General features: G+C 42.3%; 1 protein-coding gene across 3 annotated transcripts, besides 1 other annotated feature; it reads left to right on the forward strand.

Moving 5' to 3' along the window:
* Positions 1 to 34: 34 nt before the first annotated feature.
* Positions 35 to 218: a mobile genetic element.
* A 351-nt stretch (positions 219 to 569) lies between these two features.
* On the forward strand, positions 570 to 8,596 carry Nep3 (Neprilysin 3). 3 transcript variants are annotated; one of them, NM_001258847.2, is made up of 9 exons: positions 570 to 873; positions 3,228 to 3,344; positions 4,055 to 4,217; positions 4,279 to 4,399; positions 4,470 to 4,784; positions 4,850 to 5,344; positions 5,456 to 6,285; positions 6,354 to 6,496; positions 6,557 to 8,596. In NM_001258847.2, exons 2-9 carry the CDS (start codon positions 3,228 to 3,230, stop codon positions 6,731 to 6,733), a joined length of 2,361 nt encoding a protein of 786 aa, NP_001245776.1. In that variant the 5' UTR covers positions 570 to 873; the 3' UTR covers positions 6,734 to 8,596. The 3 variants fall into 3 exon arrangements, with proteins under 3 accessions (NP_001245776.1, NP_523417.2, NP_001245775.1); NM_078693.3 differs by lacking the exon at positions 570 to 873 and adding an exon at positions 962 to 1,118 and having other exon boundaries at positions 6,557 to 7,752; NM_001258846.1 differs by lacking the exon at positions 570 to 873 and adding an exon at positions 2,449 to 2,614 and having other exon boundaries at positions 6,557 to 7,752.
* The last annotated feature ends 13,503 nt before the right edge of the window (positions 8,597 to 22,099 follow it).

Consider the following 22,099-nt stretch of genomic DNA (forward strand, 5'->3'; position numbering starts at 1 on the left):
CCATTGCTCGCACAGGATTCATTGTTTCTAGAAGCTGTATGCTGAATCTCAATCTTCTAGCTTTTATAGTACCTGAGATCTACGGATACGGACAGATACGGACAGACGGACATGGCTAGATCGACTTGGCTATTGATCTTGATCAAGAATATATATACTTTATATAGTTCGAAACGCTTCATTCTGCCTGTTACAATGCTTTTTTAACGAATCTAGTATAACCTTCTACTCTACGAGTAACTGGTATTCAAATTTAGCTGATTAATTGAGAATTACGAGAATCGTTAGCTTTGGATACTCGATTACGTGGGTTAAACCGATAGCTTGTTGAAGGGCACTGTGATTGTCTGGCAACTCGTTGCGCGAAGCGTTGCCACCGTTCAAACAGATCCTGCGCAGTGGACCACGTTCTCCGGCAATGGGTTCAACTCGCTCCCTCCTGCCACGCATTTCTCTCTCTGTTTGTGTGTGTTTTGCTCATCTAATACGTTTGTGTTATGGTTTTTCCATTTTCGAGGGAGTCCAACCACCCGACTCCCAGCGCCGAGTGAAATTTGGAGAGAAAAGGCTAGTTCGAGTGCGATTACCGCTGCTGCTGGTGCTGGAGCTGGCTGTCAGTGGCTCGAGTTGGCAGTGTTGGTGGATACCGTTGCCTTTTTGTGGCTCAGAGCGGTTTGTTTGACCGCGAGCGGAATGCAGATAAGCGCGTTTTAAATGAATCACTGAACGATCGAATGTTATACCCATCGAGGGTCGGCCAAACTTAATCGAAAGTGCACCAATAAACGGCAAAGGGTCGAGAAAAAGCGAGCGCAGGGAGCTGGAAAAGTTGCATTGCCTTCTTTCTAGCGCACAAAGAAAATGAGCGCAAAGGTAGGCCAAGAGCGCGCCTCTCTTTTGCTGAACGTGTGTGTGTGTGTGTGTGAGTGTGTCAGTGTGTGAGTGTGCTGTATGTGCAATCAGAAGTACCACCCCACCACACCACACCACTTCCAAACAGTCCGATTCAAAGTCATAATTTCATTTGCATTTGAATAAATGCATCCCAGGCACACCACCCTCTCACCACTCACACATCTAAGCTGCTCCGATTTTATGGTCCTTGGTATAGAGAAATTGTAAGGAAAGCTGCACAAATGAAGTAGCTACCATATGGTATACCAAATAGCCAGGATACTCGCAGCCAAATCGAGAAAGGAGGTGGCATAACGACAGATAATGACGAGTCGAGAGCACTCATTCTACCAGATTTCAACTCAGTGCAGCTCAAGTGAAATCCCATTGTGGTGGTGATTCGGTGAATCCCTGCAGTTATCATCTGTTGCCCTGCAAAAAAAATGGCATGAAGAGCCGTTTATGAACTCGGAGAATCCGAAGTAGCCATCATTGACTTTCACATGGGCTCCGTTCGGTTCATTAAAACTCCCTTGGATGGACGCTTTGGTAGAATAGTCGTAGTAAATGGTTGAGTGAAATATCCTTATTTCGAGCATAAGACTAAGGTATATAATAACTTAGTTAATCATTTTCAATGGGACCTAAAGTTGCATCATATTCAATCATGTTATGAACTTAATATATTTCCCATAAAAGTATTAAGACGTCAATTCCGTTGATTTGCCCATTAAGTCGAACCTTTCAATGGTTTTCTACCTCCTTGTTTTTCAATACATTAGCCGATTTGATTGGTGGCAAAAGGAGGGCTCGTTAGGCGTAACGCCATTTAATGCGTGTTTACATTCAACAGTCTGCTAAATGTCAGTTGGTGTGCAGCCTGTGTTTACATTGCGATGGAAAATCGTGGCGAGAAGCAGTCCAAACTGAGGGATACCTCTTGCTTAATGTGTTTTTAAATGTGGTTCTATGTGGCCCATCCATTTTCACGTGTATTATATACCTATTGTATACCTGCAATATCATATCGCCCCCATCCATCATATGTTATTTATATCGCTTGTTGTCCGACACCAGATTACGTTCGTAAATCTATATCGAAAGCTTAAAGATACCAATTTGTTGGCAAACAAGATCGAGTGCGAAATCATATCATATGGCGCCTTTCCGATCCCCGATCCCAAATCGACATTAGAATATTATTCGGCATACCGAAAATGGGTGGGTTGATATAGAAGATATATAGAAGTGCACATAAGCAAGGCCGAATCTTTTGGTGTATATTTGCATTGTGTTAATTGAATACATATGCCGCTCCTTTTCATTTTAATGCGCCCAGTATATCCATTTCGGCTACATCTTGGCACATATTGCCGCAGTAAACACGCACACAGCCGCCAGTCAATTAATTTGAGTACAATGCAAAACTATCCAATATAACGCGCCGTTGGCCCGTAGATGTTTTCTGCTTTCGGCGGGCATTGTTGAATTGGTTGGTCGCAGAACTCGGAACTCGCAGTCCCTGAGTTCCGAAGCTCTCCGGGCTCGACCGCCAGTGCCTTGCGAGCGGTCATGGGCTAAGCACAGATAGTATCGTTGCCGCGCTCTGTTTTCGTATAGCTCCTCCCGTCGAAGTTCCGAAAAATAAACACACTACCGCATACCGTGCTCTCCCCATACACAAAGATTAACCAAAATGTGGCTTTCCGACTGCCGTTCGGTATGTCCGTGCTTCAGCTCCTGTATCCCATTCACTTTTAGTTGGGCACCTTAGTTAGACATGGAATGCTGACAAGTGGTTGAGAATGGGTTTTGTTCATGTTCATGTTTCAGACTTCGCGATTTCTTTCGAATGGATATCTAGATAGCGAGTAAAAATAGTCCAAAGATTACGAGGAACTCTTAGTACAAAATTATACATATATTTCTCTTAAGTTGTTGTGCATTACCTTTTTCTATTTCTATATTTCCATATAGTTTGGGTAATTTGCAAATTGTTCCTATGATGAATGCACATTTTCTGAAAACCCAAGGCATATCGTAAACTTGGAATGCTCTGCTGACTGCTGAAGGGTTAACACTTTTGAGTACATAGAGCACCATATGAAAATGGGCAGCAGTGGGGGATGTGAGAGAAATGTAAAGCACAAGGCGTTGAGTGAGCGCTAAAGAACGCACGGTATCTATACAATCCGAGCGGAAAAGCTTCGGTCTACTTATCAGATGCCCTAGACCAAAACATGTGATAACAGATAGCAGCAACATATTTAGATTATTAGATACACGTTGGTAGGCAATTTGATGGGTTTGCAACAATTCGATTCTCATTCCAGATGACGCGCTACAAGCAGACCGAATTCACGGAGGACGACTCGAGTTCCATCGGCGGCATTCAATTGAACGAAGCGACCGGCCATACGGGCATGCAGATACGCTACCACACCGCCCGGGTATGTAAGAAACCTGTCGGGGTAACACCGTGCATCCGTGCAATGCAATTCAGTCGGATAGCCACTTAGTTGTCGTTGGGCTTCAGCTTTATCTTTGTGGCAATGACCCAGAAACGAGTGGCAAATGGGGCCAAAGTGAGCGCTTTTCTCATTTGCTCGAAGGTTGCCAGTTGACAGTGAAAAGTCTGCTCTTATGAGTGGGAGCGCGTTGGTGTGAGCTTTTCCCTCTGCGAACTGACATGAATACCCTATCTGGTGACAGGGTAACGATGGCTTTGAGAGGCGGTTCGTTGTTCAAATAAATTTAAACTTCATGTGATATTATTCCATAGATATACGAAAGCACTTGACCGTATACAACTGTATCAACAAAATGTCTAAAAGCAAGTTAAATTACTATAGAATTTAAACAGTGTGGTACAATATTTGTCTTTGGAGACTGCATTTCATGAGTCGTTGCGGCTTCTGAAAAGCCATTTATCTATATCTCAGCGATATATGGAAAAATTAGCAGGCAAGTGCCTTACGCTTACGAAATGTATCCCATGTAGATACCACCCCAATGTGTACAAGTTTGAACTCATTTGAACCGCCGTCGTCTTGTTTACAAAACACACAATTCGCTGGAAAAGATTTATGGGGCGAATCTTTTGTGCCGCCATGTGGAGGCCAGAATGATTGGTGGCTAATGCGGCGTTTTCATTTCACAGGCTACATGGAATTGGCGCTCGAGAAACAAGACGGAGAAATGGCTGCTCATCACGACTTTTGTGATGGCCATCACGATCTTTACGCTGCTCATCGTCCTTTTCACAGATGGAGGCAGCAGCGATGCGACCAAGCACGTCCTTCACGTCCAGCCGCACCAAAAAGGTATGGATTGGGTGAATGTAATCTAGGAATTTCCAAGGATACACAATCGTCTCCCTTTCAGATTGTCCTTCCGGCAATGAGCTTCCTTGCTTGAACAAGCACTGCATCTTCGCCTCGAGCGAGATCCTTAAATCGATCGATGTGACCGTGGATCCGTGCGATGACTTCTATGGATATTCCTGGTGCGTTAACTAAAAATTCAATTCAAATTGTTCAAGAGGAGTTCCAGTAACTATTTGCTTAAAATTGCAGCAATCAATGGATCAAGAACAACCCCATTCCCGAGGGGAAATCCACGTGGGGTACGTTCGGCAAGCTGGAGCAGATGAACCAGTTGATAATACGTAACGTACTGGAGAAGCCGGCAAAAAGCTTTAAGTCGGACGCGGAGCGGAAGGCTAAGGTTTACTATGAATCATGCCTGGATGCGGATGAGCACATGGAGAAGTTGGGGGCAAAGCCCATGAACGATCTACTGCTGCAGATCGGAGGATGGAACGTGACCAAGAGCGGCTACAACGTGGCCAACTGGACGATGGGACACACTCTAAAGATTCTTCATAACAAGTGAGTTAAGCAGGGTTTCTAATGGCGATTTATATATTGTAGCTGACATGCATTCATCTCTGCAGGTACAACTTCAACTGCCTGTTTGGCTGGGCGATCGGTGAGGATGACAAGAACTCCTCGCGTCACGTCATCCAGATCGATCAGGGCGGTCTGACGCTGCCCACCGCCGACTACTACAACAACAAGACGGACAATCACCGCAAGGTGCTCAACGAGTACATTGAGTACATGACCAAGGTGTGCGTCCTGCTCGGGGCCAACGAATCGGATGCCCGCGCTCAGATGATCGGCGTCATTAATTTCGAGAAGAAGCTGGCCAATATCACCATTCCGCTGGAGGATCGCCGCAACGAGGAGGCCATGTATCATCCGATGCAGCTGCGACAGCTGTCCAAACTGGCGCCGTTCCTCAACTGGACGGATCACTTTGACAATGCTATGCAGATGGTGGGTCGCCGGGTCACCGACGACGAGGTGGTTGTCGTCTACGCACCCGACTTCCTAAAGAACCTATCGGACATCATTCTCAAGATGGAACAGACCGAGGAGGGAAAAATGTGAGTGAAATTAAAGGGAAAATGTATGACCGTTGGCGCTATGAATACCATTTCCTTTTTGATTCAAGTTATTCAAGTTCTTACGAGTTATCTGATCTCTGATCCTTTCAGCACCTTGAACAATTATCTCGTCTGGCAGGCGGTACGCACGCTGACCAGTTGCTTGTCCAAACCATTCCGGGATGCCTATAAGGGCGTGAGGAAGGCCCTCATGGGATCGGATGGCGGCGAGGAGATCTGGCGATACTGCGTCTCGGACACAAACAATGTGGTTGGTTTCGCCGTGGGTGCTATCTTTGTGCGTCAGGCATTTCATGGAGAGTCGAAGCCGGCGGCCGAGCAGATGATCGCCGAGATCCGCGAGGCCTTCAAGATGAATCTACAGAATTTGACCTGGGTGGACAAGCAGACGCGCGAGAAGGCCATCGAGAAGGCCAACCAGATTTCGGACATGATCGGATTCCCCGACTATATTCTAGATCCTGTAGAACTGGACAAGAAGTACGCGGAGTTGAACATTACACCGAATGCCTACTTTGAGAACAACATCCAGGTGGCCATCTACAATCTGAAGAGCAACCTGAAGCGTCTCGACCAACCGGTGAATAAGACCAACTGGGGCATGACTCCGCAGACGGTCAACGCCTACTACACGCCCACCAAGAACCAAATCGTCTTTCCCGCGGGCATTCTGCAGACGCCCTTTTTCGACATAAACAACCCAAAGAGCCTTAATTTCGGGGCCATGGGCGTGGTCATGGGCCACGAACTGACCCATGCCTTCGATGATCAGGGGCGTGAGTACGATAAGTTTGGCAACATCAATCGCTGGTGGGACTCCAAGAGCATCGAGCGGTTTAACGAAAAGTCCGAATGCATTGCCAGGCAGTACAGTGGATACAAGATGAACGGACGCACACTCAACGGCAAGCAGACGTTGGGTGAGTAATCTATAGAATTTATAGGAGGATCTATATAGAATCTGTATTTATTTATTTAACGCTTATAGGCGAAAATATAGCCGACAATGGCGGCTTAAAGGCGGCCTACCACGCCTACCAGCGAACCAAGAGCGACCGTGATGTGGATATCTTGAAGCTACCGGGCCTGAATCTCACGCACTCGCAGCTCTTCTTTGTGTCCTTCGCCCAGGTGAGTGTTATTTTCATAGCTACACTACGGAATACTGAATACTTTTGGTCAATATTAAAGGTCTGGTGCTCCAGCACAACGGATGAAACGAACCTGCTGCAGATGGAGAAGGATCCGCACTCGCCGTCGCAGTTTCGGGTGATCGGCACATTGTCGAACATGAAGGAGTTCGCCGAGGTCTTCCAGTGCAAGCCCGGCAAACGGATGAATCCCACTGAGAAGTGCGAGGTGTGGTAAGGGGATAGTGCAATTTCGATCTCAGAACGAGCCAAAGATGGAGCCAAAGCCAAAGCCGAGCAACTAGACAACCATTTCAGGTGCGGATGGTGGGACACTGATGCAGATACAGATGCAGATGCAGACTGGGAGATACAGACTCAAAGTGCTGATCCTGTAATCCGGATTTTATTGTTTAAGATTTGTCATTTCGTTTTCTATTTTTTTTTGTGTTGCCCCATTTGTATTTTGTCGAAAGACCGTCAGTCATTGTGCCTATGAAAATGATAGAAACTGACGATAAATTCACTTTCGAACTCCAAGGGGTCTGGAGTACCGATCTATATATAATAGGTCCTGGAGCAGGATCAAGGGACCCTTAACTACATTTGAATGTGAACGCACGAGCTACCAACTTTATGGGATGGGTGTGTGCAATTAAACGAAATGCGGCACACGCCCAGCGGGTCTGATATATATATATATATACAAAGTTATATATATATATATATATATATATATAAATAGATATGATAACGATAAACGATAATTGTAACTTAGCTTTTTGTAGAACTATGAATGTATATTGTATTATAAAGATACAAAGTTCGCGGCTCGTGTCCGAAAGAAGAAGGTTTTCTCCCAACTTAGATATACCTTCGAAAGAGTTTGAAAAATCTCATTTTTTTTTTCTTATAAAATACGATTGTGTCGAAGTTCCTGAGTATGAGATAGGAATAAAATGGTGGGCTAGTGGGTGTGAAAGTGAAAGAGATAGAGATAGAGATATAGATTGAGAGGCAAACAGTTTTGAAGCTTTTCAGTTGCGAAAGTGAACAGGAAATAACTGAGTGATTTAGTTTATCTTTATTATAAGTTAAAAATTAAAGAAATTTTGTTTCGACCGGAAAAGGCTCCGTCTGATATATTTGTTCTTTTTTTTTTCCTTAAATTCCCTAAATTTGCAAATTGTTGTCGATTTTAATTTGTGTTATTACCTTGTCATGCCGAATAGCAAAATAGACAAAGGCTGGAATTGGAATGAAAAAAAAAAAAAACAAACAGAACACAAACAAACACCAAATAATTAATAATCGCTCAGATATTGAGATACAACGCCAACCAAATCGGAGGGATTTTCTTTTGTACGAAAGAAAAACATATCAAACTAAGATGATGTGAAAAAGCCAACACCAACCACGTATATCTATGGAACTTACCTAGGCACCAAATCGGAATCAATCCAAAAAGTTAGCTATAAGATAATGAACATCCTCAATCAGTCAGAGCACAAATCTCCAGTTTAGCTAGACAATATGGCCAAAAGGTTTTTCGGTTCACTAGTCCGATTCTCAAGGGCCTTTCCATTTATGTAGTTTTTGTTTGTTATCCACATTTTCGATTCAGAATTAACGTAAATACGACGAATGCATTTATCTTTTCTTTTTAGTCATTACTTTTCCGAATCATTTAAGCTTAAATGCTGGGAGTATCTGGACACAGAACAAAACTAAGTTGATGTATTATATAACATATATGTATGTATGTATTTATAGTTTTCCCCAATCAGTTGACAGAAAAGGGGGAAAAGGGGTAGCTAAGGGGGTATACTTTATACTTTTAAACCCCTCTATATCCATCGAGATATCAAGCAGATGATTTTTGTATTCTATATATGTACTATATGATAGATGAAGAAATGATAACTATAATACAAATATTAAAATATTATTATTATACAAACTACATATACATTAACTGAATGTTTAAATGCAAATTATTTTTATTGTCTATTAATAAATTGTATATGTGCATGTATACATTTGCGAAAAAAAAAAAACACAATAAATTATGCTATAGTCGTGCGTCCCGACTAAGGGAAACCAACTACTCAACACACAGCTTTTTGTTGAAGGCAACTGATATACTGTTATACAAAGGGGAAAGCCCTCAGTGAGAGCTATCAAAGGGTAGCAAATTTCCATGACACCAAAGAGACCCATTGTCTTGTGCTAGTGGAAAACTCAAAGCCAAATAGAAAAAGTCGAGAGCAAAAGCAGAAAAACGCGAAAGAAAAAACCTTAAAAATATTATACTGCCTGTAAATGTAAAATTACTTTATAAATTACAAAAAAAAGGAAAAAACAGATATGCAGACCGAAAAGTGCATAGACGAAAAGCAAAGCACAAGCGTTTGCATTTTCTGCTTTTGCGCGTCTGCTTTTGCTTTTGGCTTTTGCGCTGTTGCGCTTTTGCTTTCGCACTGTTGCTTTTGCTTTTGCTCTTGCTAAATACATACATATAAAAAATCAACGATGCATTCTACACTGCGTCGTAGAAAATATGAATTTTTTTGAACTTTTTAACTCCTTAAAGTTCATTTTCATTTAATACCCATGTTACTCTTACCACCATCGGAAAATTATATTTAGAAGTTTCGTGCTTCTGAAATTATGTGCGAGTTCATCATGAATAAATTGGATTCATTCTTCTAGTTTGCTTAGCCCCTTTTGGTATTTCACTATTTCACCTATTCATTGGAATTTATTCTTATAAATGTTCTATTGTTAGTGTTTCCGATATTGCGTGTAAATTCTTCATAAATGAACTGAATTCATTTTGTTCACCACTGTTTAGTTATTACATTGTGACTTGCTGTCTTAAATATGGCGGGCTAAAATTACAGAAATTTTCGCAACCCCTGACTCCTTAAATCGGTCGAACTTTGGCTTTATGACAAAGTTCTAATAAACTTTTAGTGTTGTTGCGCACACAAACTCGCACACTTGCACACAGAGACACCCACACACTGGCAGCCGTATGTGGATATACAGAAATGCCAGCAAATTGCTTACATAATAAATAATAATAATAGCGTGCGATTTTTAGCGCAATTTAAATTTATTTATGGCACTTGTTTGTTCGCATGTCAGCCGCAAGTTTTAGCCAGACATTTTTGCGCCCACAGTGAATCGACACACACAGGTGGGGTGTTGGTGGTGTTGGTGGTGTTGGTGGTGTTGGTGGTGTTGGTGGTGTTTTCGTGGTGCGGTGGCACTCTGTGGCTCGGTGGCTCGATGGTTCTTTGGTGCGGTGGTTGTGCCAAAGGTGGGCCACGTTTGCTGGAGTCCTTCGTCGGATTTGCCTATTTTTATCATTGCGGCTTATCCCGGTTGCCTGGCATCCTAGCATTTTCGCCAGAGAATTCAAGCTGCTTAGTGGCGAGGGATGGCGATGCCGTCTCATAAATCCTGCCTGCGGCATTGCCACAGCCATACGGCCATGGCATGGATGTGGGATGCGAATGTGGATGTGGATGTGGATGTCCTCGACCTGCCGTCTTATCGCATTCACCGAATCGGGGTATCCCCGACACACCCCATCCCACCGGCAAGGATCCAGGGGTCAGATGGAGATGGGCTGCTTAAATGGCAATTAGGACGCCGCACTTACTGACAGCTTCCTTTAGCTTCGGATTTATTCGTCGATGTTGTTGCTAGCTACCGAATGATGTCATCAGTGTGTCTGGAGCTAATTAATGCAATCAGGGCCAGGATAACGGGGCAATGCATACGGAAAACAGAAAAACATTGGTTACATTTATAACAAATTTTTATTACTTATTAAGCTTTACAAATTTGGCAATTTGAATTGCATGCAGTCTGTTTTTCTTTAATAAATTGTATTAAATTTGAAGTGTGACAAACAGAAATTTGTAATAAACTATCATAACTTGTAAGCATTGCCGATATGAATTTAAATTTTTTATTCGACTTGTGCTTGCTTACCAAATAACTTATTTACGAACAGTATTATATAGGCATTAAAGAAATCTCCGATGGTTTAGAGTGCGTATAACTTTGTCATAGAATCTTTAATTGAATGTAAGTGACTTGCGCGACACCCGTGATATATGTACAAGATGTATGACTAAATTGGCATTTAAATGTACTTAATAATGTTCAAATTCCAACGTCTTGTGGTTATTGTGCAATTTTCTTTGCCGTTTGAGGGGAACCTTTTAAGCTGGAGCATTGGGCTTAAATTGTTTTCGAAAATGCGCATTCCTCGGCGATTAGCATGATTAATGGGGGCAATGAAAACAAAACAATTTAAATGTCCGGCCAAATAACAAGTGCTTAGAGCCAATGAGTTGAGTGTAATTGCAATTAATATTGTTGCTATTATAATTATTATTATTATTATTATTATTACTGTTGTTGTTGTTATTCGTTGTGAATAATGCACCCGAGCTATGCTTTTGTGGTGGCAGGGCGTAAATATGCATATGTTTCGGCGTGGACATGTCCATAAGCCCCCTTCTGCACTCACTCAGGCATTCATTTGCTCGTTTGTTTATTTATGTTAATTTAAATCAACATGCAAAAATTAGCACATGACACAAAGAGGATGTGGATGTGGATGTGGATGTTGAGGTGGATGTTGAGGTGGATGTGAAAGATGAGTGGGCGTAGGCAGAGAGATAAGTTTGTGAGTTTGCAGCGTGGCTCGAAAACATTTAATTTATTTAATTACTTGCCCCTTAATTTGCATATTTAAATGAATTGCCGCAAAGCCAAGGCTAAGTGTTCGGCAGTGGGCGAAATGCTGGCTAATAACTAGATGACACGACGTCAGAAGGGCGCAGTCGCCAGCATAATGTAGAGTTTCAATGTTTGTTAACCTGACTCTTGGCCTAAAATTGGGTGTACTTTAGTAGAAATACACGTGAAGTCACCTGTTAAATGGTTGCATCATTACGTTATTTAAAATCAACTTAAAGAGTATTCAATAGTAATGTCATGGCTTGCCAAATCAATTGATGTCTGCTTGCTACAGCATTAATCTTTGATTAAGCTAAGTAAGGGATATCAAATAGGGCAACTACATAACTGTTGTTATACCAAAGTCTTCACTAACGCTGAAACGATTGGTGAGAAAAAGTATAGTATATAAAGTATATAGTACACGTAGTGACGAAGATCTCTTGGAGAGCTATAGGTCTAACTTTGTGGATGGTGGCTCACTTAGTTACAAAGCTGCATCCGCAATTACACATCACACCGAAATGTGATAATGGATTTATTTATTAGGGTAATCTTAAATTTGTAATTGATTTTCTGTAACATAAGCATGTCTTATTGGTTGTTATTTCCATTCGATTACTATTGTCTCTCATCGAAAGTTGTAGTTTCAGTCACCCATTAATTGCCCAAATTTGCCGCCAAATGGTTGGAGGCAGAAATGAAATTTAAACCACAAAACAACGGCAAGTACAATTTTGGCTTTCGGTCGCAATGCGATGTTCTCTATGCGGGCAATAAAATAACAATCAACGCAAGCCGCGGTCGCCACGAAATTATGGGGGTTACCCCGCTGTTCTGGGGAAGGGGCTTATATTTTGTGGGTGGTAGAGAGGATTCGGAGCAGAAGGGTGTTGCAAGCAAACAATGACCAAACAAAGCCATATCCAGCAAAACCATCAAATACCCTGTACAAAATAAGAAATTGGCGTTTCCATGGCAAAGCATCAGTCATCATTGATTTCTAGAAAATCGTAATTAGTCGTCTGATTTGTTACACCGAAAATTCGCATAACGGAGTAAAAAGCTGGTAACGAACGCACCTACACTATATCAGCTAATGCGGCGTAAAATGTTTTTACATTTCACTCGTTAGGCATCTTAATGAATTTAATTTATTTGAATAAATTGAAGATTTTGAACATAACCATTTACCTGTATATGTGCATACTCATAATTGTTAAGTAGGGTATCTAAAACCAAGGGGTGGAATGTAAAACCTTGAGCAAACCAAACCAAAACTTTACCGTCGACCAACTTCGACATCAACATCTCCTTTGTCCCCGCCCAAAACTGATGATGCTTATTCCTCGGAGATCTGGGCGCACTTGCAGCCATTGGTTTGCAATGGAAAAGTTGTTGGGCATGCGCTGAGACAAACTAATAAAATAAATTAAATCGTTTAATTGAAGTAAATTGCCTATAAAATTGCTTTTCGAAAGTATCCCGAAGAGTTGAACAAGGGGTATTGGCTGGCTGGGGGTCCTGGAAGGGATCCAGGCCATAATTGAGTAATAAATTCAAATATTTATTGCATCAACAAATGTACAAATTGTGTTGCCGCATCCATGGACGACGAGTGTTAAGTGATCTCGGAGGCATGAGAATAATGCCGGCTAGAGAGCCTTTGGGCCATTTCAATTAAGTTCCCTACAAGTTAGGCAATCCTTTCCCAAAGCTACACACATTTTCACTTTGTAGCATAAAAGAGCGGCTTGCGTGTTCGGATGGGCGGACCATCGGGCCATCGTGGCATCGTGGCATCGGGGCGTATGCGTAATATGCATAAATATTGAATGACTTTTTGGTGTGACATCAAGCGATGTGCACTCAACACTTAAACACACACCCAGAGACAGTTGGGGTCACATTTTGCTAGCGGGGTTGGGATGTGTGCGAAAGTAAAGTGAAAGCGTATGTAAAATACTTTCACGCGCCCAGTGAATAATTTAAGAGGCGAGAACACATAGCTGGGCACCGAGTACGCGAGCTGGGCTGAAAATCCATCAAGTTTGCACCCCATCTTGGCCGCCCTCATCAAGCCAATGCCACGACCAAAAAAAAAAAAAAATGAGTTACTTTACATAACTAAGTAATTTCCAAGCTGCCGGGAGCGACACAAACGTAAAATTATTATAAACAAACCATTCGACAGTCGTAAAAAAGGAAACGCGCGCAGGATACAAGGCACCCAAGCTACCAGGATTCCAAAATTCTCGGCTACAGACGATGATGCCGAGGCAAAAATGAACAAAAAACCGCATAAAAGGTTCTCGCAAATTTTGTCATTATGCAAACATCGGTTGGCAGAGTGTATAAAATACAAAACATATTTAAATGCAATAAAGCAAAATGTGTGATGGGTTGGACATAGATGGAGCTCTGAAAAAAATAGAAGTAATTGGAAGTGTGGATAGATGGAATATGCCAGTGGGCATATAGCTGAAACTAATATAATAACATGAATGAGTCGGATATTACTTCCGAGAATGAAATATATTTGACGTAAAAATTACACAATATTAATATAATATCTCTTAGTACCAGTTCAAATGAATATTTCGATTCATGTTTTATTTGGACAAATATTGCTTTCGTTGGAATGATTTTAATTACTTTATAATTCCATGGAATAATGAGCTTAAATCGTTAAGCGAGTTATACGTGGGAGATGGCCAGAAACACAAGTGTTACTCAGCGATTTCGCAGTCAAAAACAGTTTGCAATTGCAGCACAATTCCAGTGAACGATTCATTTAAAAAGGTAATCAAATTTGTTGAGTGATGAAATCAAATTAATTGAAAGTGTGCTGCTGCATTTGGTGAATATGAGTATATATCAGAGTACATATTATATGATAATGATGCGACTACATTTCGGTGAACCGATTCCGGGGAAAGCCCGTAAATCCCAAGTAGATGTTTGTCCTTCTGACTGCCCATCAATCAGATTAAAATTGAAATTCCTGCTGCTCAAATGGACAGGATACGAATGGAAACCGAAGCGCAGATAGGTTGGCTTGGCTCACTTAATATTTGGCCAACAGCTTCAAGTGATTTACGGAGATTACAGCTTGAAAGGAGCCTGCCCTGCTGGCTTGGCTTGGCTTGGCTTGGCAGGCTGGCTGAAAGGAGCTTTTGTAAGCTGATTTTCCTGCTGGCACCGCCTTTGTCTAAACCGAATGCCACCCACTTGCAGGGCTGCTCCTTTGGTAGCCACAGCCTCTGCACCTCGGGGCCATTTGGAAGTCACTTCATTGCCTGCTGCATTATGAGTTAGTTGTGCGCTCAGCTAAAATGCTATACAATTTATAACGGAGCGAACGAAGGACACGCCACCACCACCCAAGGATCCGGCATGAGGGACACCAAGGTCCGAGTACTCAGTACTCCGGAGTCAAGCCTAAGCTGCTGGAGCATGTCTTTCCTCGGTTTTAGTTGGCTTCTGGCTATGCGACTGTCCGGCACCTGGTCCCTTCCCATTCTCCTACCGACCAACTACCGACCACCTTTCACCTTTCCACCAGCCAGCCGCACCATTCAATGCATTTCAATCGCCCGTATAGAACATAACATTTTTATTTTACCTCTACGCTGGCTTAGCTGTCACTGAATGCAATGCATTTTCGATCAGGAAAGCGGCTTTCCCAATCAATTGGCTGTAATCTGTGCGGACCCATACATTATTATGACGATGATTGCGTGACTGGCTATTCGCCATGTGGCCACAAGACCTATGGCACTTCACGTAATAGTGCCGTACAAAGAATTCTATGAAAACAATGCTTTCATTTTGAAGCTTGGATTAGAGATTTTCCGTGTATATGTACGGTTAGAAGATTGCGATGTTAGGAAGAAGTATCCAGAGCCCAGTAATATTTCTTCTATATTTATGTACAATTGGCTAAATGAATTAATTGGGCTAAATATATAGCATATATAGTATTTCTGAAACTTCAGATCAGGTTTATCCACTACGGTGCCTTCTGCCGTGATAACACGATAGCAAGATGGAAAACTAACATTGTTTGTAGAATGACCAGTTTAATAAGTTATCTTAGTAGGGTATCTGACAGTCGAGCATCTTGACTTTGGTTATATTCAATAATTGTATTCACAAATTTATTTATGATAATCCGGGGGAATGATAACCAAATAGATGAAGAGTGAACATCGTTTACTTTTCCAACCAGCAACTTGTGCGAAATTTCGACCCCTGTTTTAGCCCCTAAACTTGATTAGTCCTACGACTACCTAACCCACACCCTTTATCACCCCCTCACCCACCATGTCGCAATAGGAATCCCTCTTCTTCGGCGTACACGCGTCATCCAGGAACTCGAGTTGAACGTTGATGAATCGTCTGCACTTTATGGAAGGCAAAAACATGTTGACGGCTCACTTGTATCCTATATCCTGGCGCAATCCCCTGGCGCACCTACCCCGCCCCCGTGGGCCGCCCACATGTCGGATAAATTCCCAACTAACAAGCCATATTAAAAACGTTGGGACTGCAAGTGCGGAAATCTAGATCCAGATGCATGCAAACATATATCAAACTGCAATGGCAAAGATTTCACCCCACTCCTCATCCTGAACATGGACGTGGCTATATGGTAGTGAGGGTTGGGGGTTTTAGATTGGGGGTGGTGGTGGTACAACTTATTACGTTGTTTTATTGCCATCTGGAAACCCGGGATCAAAGCAAGGGCAAGAAGGAGCAAAACAGTCAACTGCAACAAGATTAATGAGTTTTTTTAAATTTATTATTGCTGCTGCTGCTGACTCACCTTCTTCTGATCTGGTAGGGATCACCCCACTCCTTTGATTTCGACGCCCCTGGTTGGTTGGAATGCACAATAAGGTTATAAATTTCACAACTACTTGCTGCCAGGGGAAACCCTTTGAAGTGCCTCATTTATTATGCGATTGCCGTTGCACTTTCAAATTGGAGCTGGAGTAGGAGCTGCTGTCCTTTCTGCCCAAATCAGGACTTTGGACTTTCGACTTTGGACAGCGCCCCAAAAGTCCTGTGTCTCCTGTCCGCGTCAAGCTAAATTGTCATCAAGGGCATTTTAAAATCATTTTTTCCCGCTCACTCTCAGCAGAGCGACTTTTTCGTGTTAGTTGAAAATATTCCGACGTCCAAGTCACGTGATTAATTATGTTCCCCAGAGTGTCTGGATGAATGTGGGAATGAGAGTCTGCTCCAGGTGGAGCTCCACCCCCGTTGAGTCCAGTCAAGAGGTCGGGACAACACAGCTAATGTGAGAAACGTGTCAGCTTCGTCCTACGGAAAGGGCATCAGATTTGCTTGACCATTCAGCGGGGAACCAGGAATGCTTTCTCCCATTTTAAATCAGGTCATCATCGGATTTCCGGAACACTGCCACACTTAAGACATTTGCAAGATATCTTTATCATTTGAGAGAGAAGATTATGCATGACAAAGGCAGATGCCTCATTTAGCTATTGTTTACCAATTTCAAATTGCTATTTAACCAGCCTTTCGATACCAAAAAAAATTTAAGTAAACTTGATATTTGGAATTTCGTGGTAGACTTATTTGAAATGTCGGGCTAACAAAATTCATTCTTTGCTTGTTTACTCAGCCTGAGCCTGTAAGGTCGAACATTTCAGTGGACTTTGGCCAGCCAATGAATAGTTTCCCCTTGTCCTTGGGCAGTTTAACTCCATTGGCCACTAGCAACACACTTCTGAAGGAAGTGCATTTTCATTGGGCGGCAAATGAGATTAAGGGGCGGCCAATTCTGCGTTAATTTGTGTCAAGGTTTCATCCGTTGACCAGCGATAGGCGTTTCCATCCTCCTTCCCCCCCTCCCCGCAACCATCCACCCGCAAAGCGTTTCGCGGCATGAAGTTGTGGGAAATTTTTTCATCCTCATGCTAGCTTTAACCCCCAAAACGGGGTCATAATGGGTAATGGGTAATGGTCCCGTCCCCAATCGCCGCTCCAAACCCAATCCCAATGCCTACTGCTTGTAGCCAGTGCGGCGAGTATCAATTATCGTTCATGGCGAGAAATGCATCAAATTGAAATGTTCATTCATGCATTTGCCGGACTGGCAGTTTGTAGGGCTTTACTGGGCTCCCAGGCTCCAGGGCTGTCCATCGATCTGTGCCTATACCCTACACGCCCTATAGCATATACCCTACAACCTACAACCTACAACCTACAACCTACAATCTACAACCTACACCCCATAACCACCAACCACTCCACACAATTTTTTTGCTTCTCCGTTCCGTAGGCTGTGGCAAAGGGTTCAACGATTTTCAGTTAAAAAGCATTCGAGTGGATGAACAATATTTATTGGTTTCCATGTGCCTCGTCTCCTGTCAGTGGGTGTTGCTATCAGTGTGTGGATGTGTGAGTGGTCGCGTGTCTGTGTGTGCCTGCCTTGACCAAACTTCCGGTGGAAATAGGCGGAAAAAAGCTTGCGAGAGGTGAACTCAACTGACATGGTCAGCGTAGCAACACCACTTAAATCTTGGGGAACGAATTGTAGTAATGATTAACCAAGATAGAGACAAGATAAAAATATGAAGCTGGAAAATAATGTGGTAAGAACTATATGGTAAAAAAAACTCTTTGCTTTAGGGAATTAATTCCTATCTATTTTAAATATATTATTTGGAATATTTAAAGTGCAATTTCTGTTAGAGGTAAACATTAATATGAATGCTTTGGCGTACAAGTAAACATTGAGTATAAATATATATGGTTGGTTCAATTTTAATTTAAATGTCGCAAATTATATTACTGAGCTGCCCTGAAATTTTAATGGTATTGGTAATGGTAATATGTAGAAATAATTTTAATTTAGTCATTAATCAATTGAATTTCGCAAAATATTCACTATTAAAATGAGTGAAAAAAGCATTAATTGCTGAAAATTTCGCTTAAATGTAATTAATTAAATTATATTGGTCTTAAATGGGTATTTTCTTCGACCACACACATATTTTGATTGATTAAATAATTAATTTTTATAATCTTAGGAAGTTAATATGGGAAGTCAAAGCATGGAATATTTACAGAAAGTTGCGCTTTTAAACTCATAACCAACTATTCGTGACTTTTAATTGGCAGCTTTTCACAAATAATAATAATTTATTATTATTGAAGATAATTGCACTTCTTCTTCTGTGCCTTGTATAGGATATGTATTATAAACAAATAATTTTTTTTTACAACACTTATACGATGTTAAGTCATGCCTTATTCTAGAGGTGTTGACCTATCACAAGAACTCGACCAGCTTTGGTTACGGAAAAGTGCAGCCGAACTGTATGTGGAACTTTCCCTGTGGTTTGCAATGGGTGCTGTGATTAAAGGACCGCCGCGGATTAGTGGGTTCGGGAAATAAACACACAAATGCGCACTCACACTCTGGTATATTTGGTGGCAATGCAATGTCGGATTTGCGGCCGAATTTTTCGTCCTTTTCGCTTTTCTTTTCCACCCATCCCCCTTCCCTTTTCCGGGCTGTGGCAATTTTCATGTACGGCCTATGCCGGAGTCCTCGTGTGCGATTTTACGGCTTCCGCTGGTGTCATCCGAGGGGGCGGTGGTTGGGTGGTTTTTAGGGGTCGAGATGGGTGGCGCTGACATCGGACAATATAAAAACGTCACCCGCAGAGGTCCCGACCAAGCCTCGCACATCTACCCAACTACCAGCAATTCACCCTTTCAGCCAGCGCTATAAAGTTCAATCGAGTCAGTCAACAATTGGCACAGAGAAAAATACACAGAGATACAGATACAGATACAGATACATGTGTGTCTGTCTGCCAGCCTGTTGTCAAAGTCAATTGGGTGGCCCTGTCTGTGTGTGTGTGTGTGTGTATGTATGCGTGGGGGGCTGTGTGGGGGGCGTGGGGAGTTTTTGGGTCCACCCCAGTGGGCGAAAGGCGGTTGGTGGTGAGAGGTTAAAGTTTTTGCCGCTCTCGATTCTTTTTCACTTTCGGGTAGGCTCAATGCTTAAATACATTTGATTGTAATTCGCTTTTAAATTCGATTCGATGCGATTTGTTATTGGACGTAATGGTCCGACATCTGAGCTCGCTGGATCTGTGCGAAAATGTGTTGTGTTTGTATTTGCGGCACTGACTCGGTCCCCATTTGGGTTATTGTCGGGTTTTTCAGGGTTCTCGGCCTTTTCGGTGGCTTTTGGGAGATTTTAGGGGGTTTGTGATTCGGGTCGACTTACATATGTGATTAATGCGGGTCGGCAGAGCAACGGGGATTCCAACTGGCGATCGTGTGTGTGCGATTGTCGCAGGTCCTTACCTTGACTTTATTTATTCCCAGCTATTTGCCCGGGTCTCCTCCTCCGACTTTGCAAGTGCTTGTTGGCAAGGCGATTGCCTTTATTTCTCTTAAGAGTTTGGAGCTAAAAATACTCTTATACGTTTACAGAAGTAATTGTGGGGCAAAGCAATAGGGGCACCTTTTAAATACCCAAAACTTAACTGCTTAACATTCTATGAACCATCAGATATGTATATATATATAGTGCAATTTATGAAACAAGTGGAAACATTCAAATTCAATGACACTAAAAATGTGACAATGTATAGAATGGCCTGCCAAAGAGTGTCGCTGCCACCTAGCTAATACAAAGTTAAGTTGGTGGCGCCACTATTTGATACTTATTAAGTAGAGCGGTACTGTGCCACAGACAAGCAAGTACATTAGCCGAACTTTTTTTGGTTTTATGACCGGGTTGGGAAATCGAATATAACGAATGACATATTGCTGGATCTGTTGCATCCAGAACATAACAAAATTTACGCATCTTTGTTCTCAAATAATTTTTTTCTTCGAATTTTAAGCTTCCATCTGCATTGACTCCTCTTAAAAGTTTCGATTTGTTTAATTCGTTCCCAGCGTTGTTGTTCTCGTCGGTAGTTTTGTGCTCTTTGGCAACAAAGTTTTACGGCATGTCGCACGCACCCAGTGCCCACCTTGCTCCTTGGTGCAACCACCCACCTGGCACCACCACCACTACCAACACCACCATCACCATCTCCGCCCACGAAGAGGCGCGCAAATCATTTTCAAATACGAAACTTTGGCAAGTTCCCTGCAATAAAGTTGTTTGTGCGTGGGTTCCCGTAAGCCCCGTAGTCCCCTTACCACATTTTGCCAACCCAGCCAACCCAGACAACCCAACCAACCCGGGCAACCCTTCCAAAAACTGTAGCACACCTGGGTCGATGGCTTGTAACTCTTTGGTTTTATGTAGCAGGTAATTTGTGTGTTTTAAAACTGTAAAACGTAAATTTAATGGAACGTTTAGGTGTTGTAAGGAAGCGTCAGAGTTGTTGCCCCGTTGTTCCTGCGAAAGTGTGGTGGTTACATGGCTTGTTGTTTGTTTGCCGGCGAATGTTCGGCATGTGAATGTTCCTGGGGCTTTTCTTTCTCTGCAGCTGAATCTGAATGGAGCGAACTGCTGCACAGTTGAGGGCGCCAAAGTTTCGATTGTTCGCTCGGATACACCTGAGCTCGAAACCAGTCGGGTATTTTCATATTTGTCGGTTTGTCCAGATAGCCATAGCAACTGTGCGCCACGGCAAAAAAAAACTGACTGCCATGAATCTGGTATTAAATCAAAAAATATTTTCTTCATTTGCCTCTTGATATTAGTAAACTAACTTATGCCTTAACTAAATAAAATCTGCTGTAAGAGGAACGCAATTCTTTGAAAGACATAAATTAAAATTTTCAACATGTTACGGGACAACCTCTGACTACGTTTTTTTTTTTAAATTACTCAAATTTTTATGGTACTTTTCATCTTTAATTATATAATCCAAAATGAGGATATTGTGGACTAAAGAATGGTTGTTTTGGAAATTTGAAAACTTTGAATATTTAGTGCTACCCACTTTAATTTGATAAAGTTCCTCCTGATAATATACTCACCAATGAAATCCAATATCGTTCACATATAATTTATTATGCCGCTTTGGGTGACTTGATCTCAAACATTTAGTGGGAATTATAGGAAATTAAATTCTATTAGGACCCCTTTCAGTTCGCTCGGTTAGCGCCTTTGGCTTCGCAGACAGACAGTTGGCCCTCTCTTAGTTGGCTTCGTCCTTAGAATGTTGAGCAGCGGATGTGGTTGTATCTGTATATATATATATATATATATATATAGCCTTTAGTGTGCGTAACTGTGAATGGCTGCCACGCCCTTTGCCGTTTACGCCCACACCCACACCATCTCCGCCTTCAGTTTTGTCTGTCGGAAGCTGTCTGTGCGGAAAATTAATTTGCGGCTTATCGAAACCATAAAAATTTTCTAATCCACTTTGCGTAAATAATCATGAGCGTCAATTCAATTCCGGCAGCCATCAGTCGCAGCAACCCTAACTGCTTTAACCACGCCCACACCTATACACACACACACACCCACATCGCCCACGTTTTGCGTTGCTAATATCTGTGGCATACTTTTGTGGGCTCCCAATGCGAATGCAGTGCGGCAAAAGATGAGGGAAAACTTTCAACTCCAGGCGCCAAAGTCGAAAAGTAACTTTTTTCCGCTGCTTAGCGCAACGTCAACAAAAATTGTAAGCAACAGCGACAACAACTGAGACACTAGCTTGTCAGGTTAAGCCCTAGACAATATTACATTTGTTGACCTCAGAGTCTTGTTGAAGTGGGTTATGTTGCGTTGGGCGGCGGCTGAATTGCGGGTTGGTTGGCTGGCTGGCTGGGTGGTTCGGCATTCCAAATGGCAGTGAAACATAACTGCAGATGGGAATGGCAA

The sequence above is a fragment of the Drosophila melanogaster genome, chromosome X (genome assembly GCF_000001215.4).
Source record: "Drosophila melanogaster chromosome X".
In the NCBI taxonomy this organism is placed as follows: domain Eukaryota; kingdom Metazoa; phylum Arthropoda; class Insecta; order Diptera; family Drosophilidae; genus Drosophila; species Drosophila melanogaster.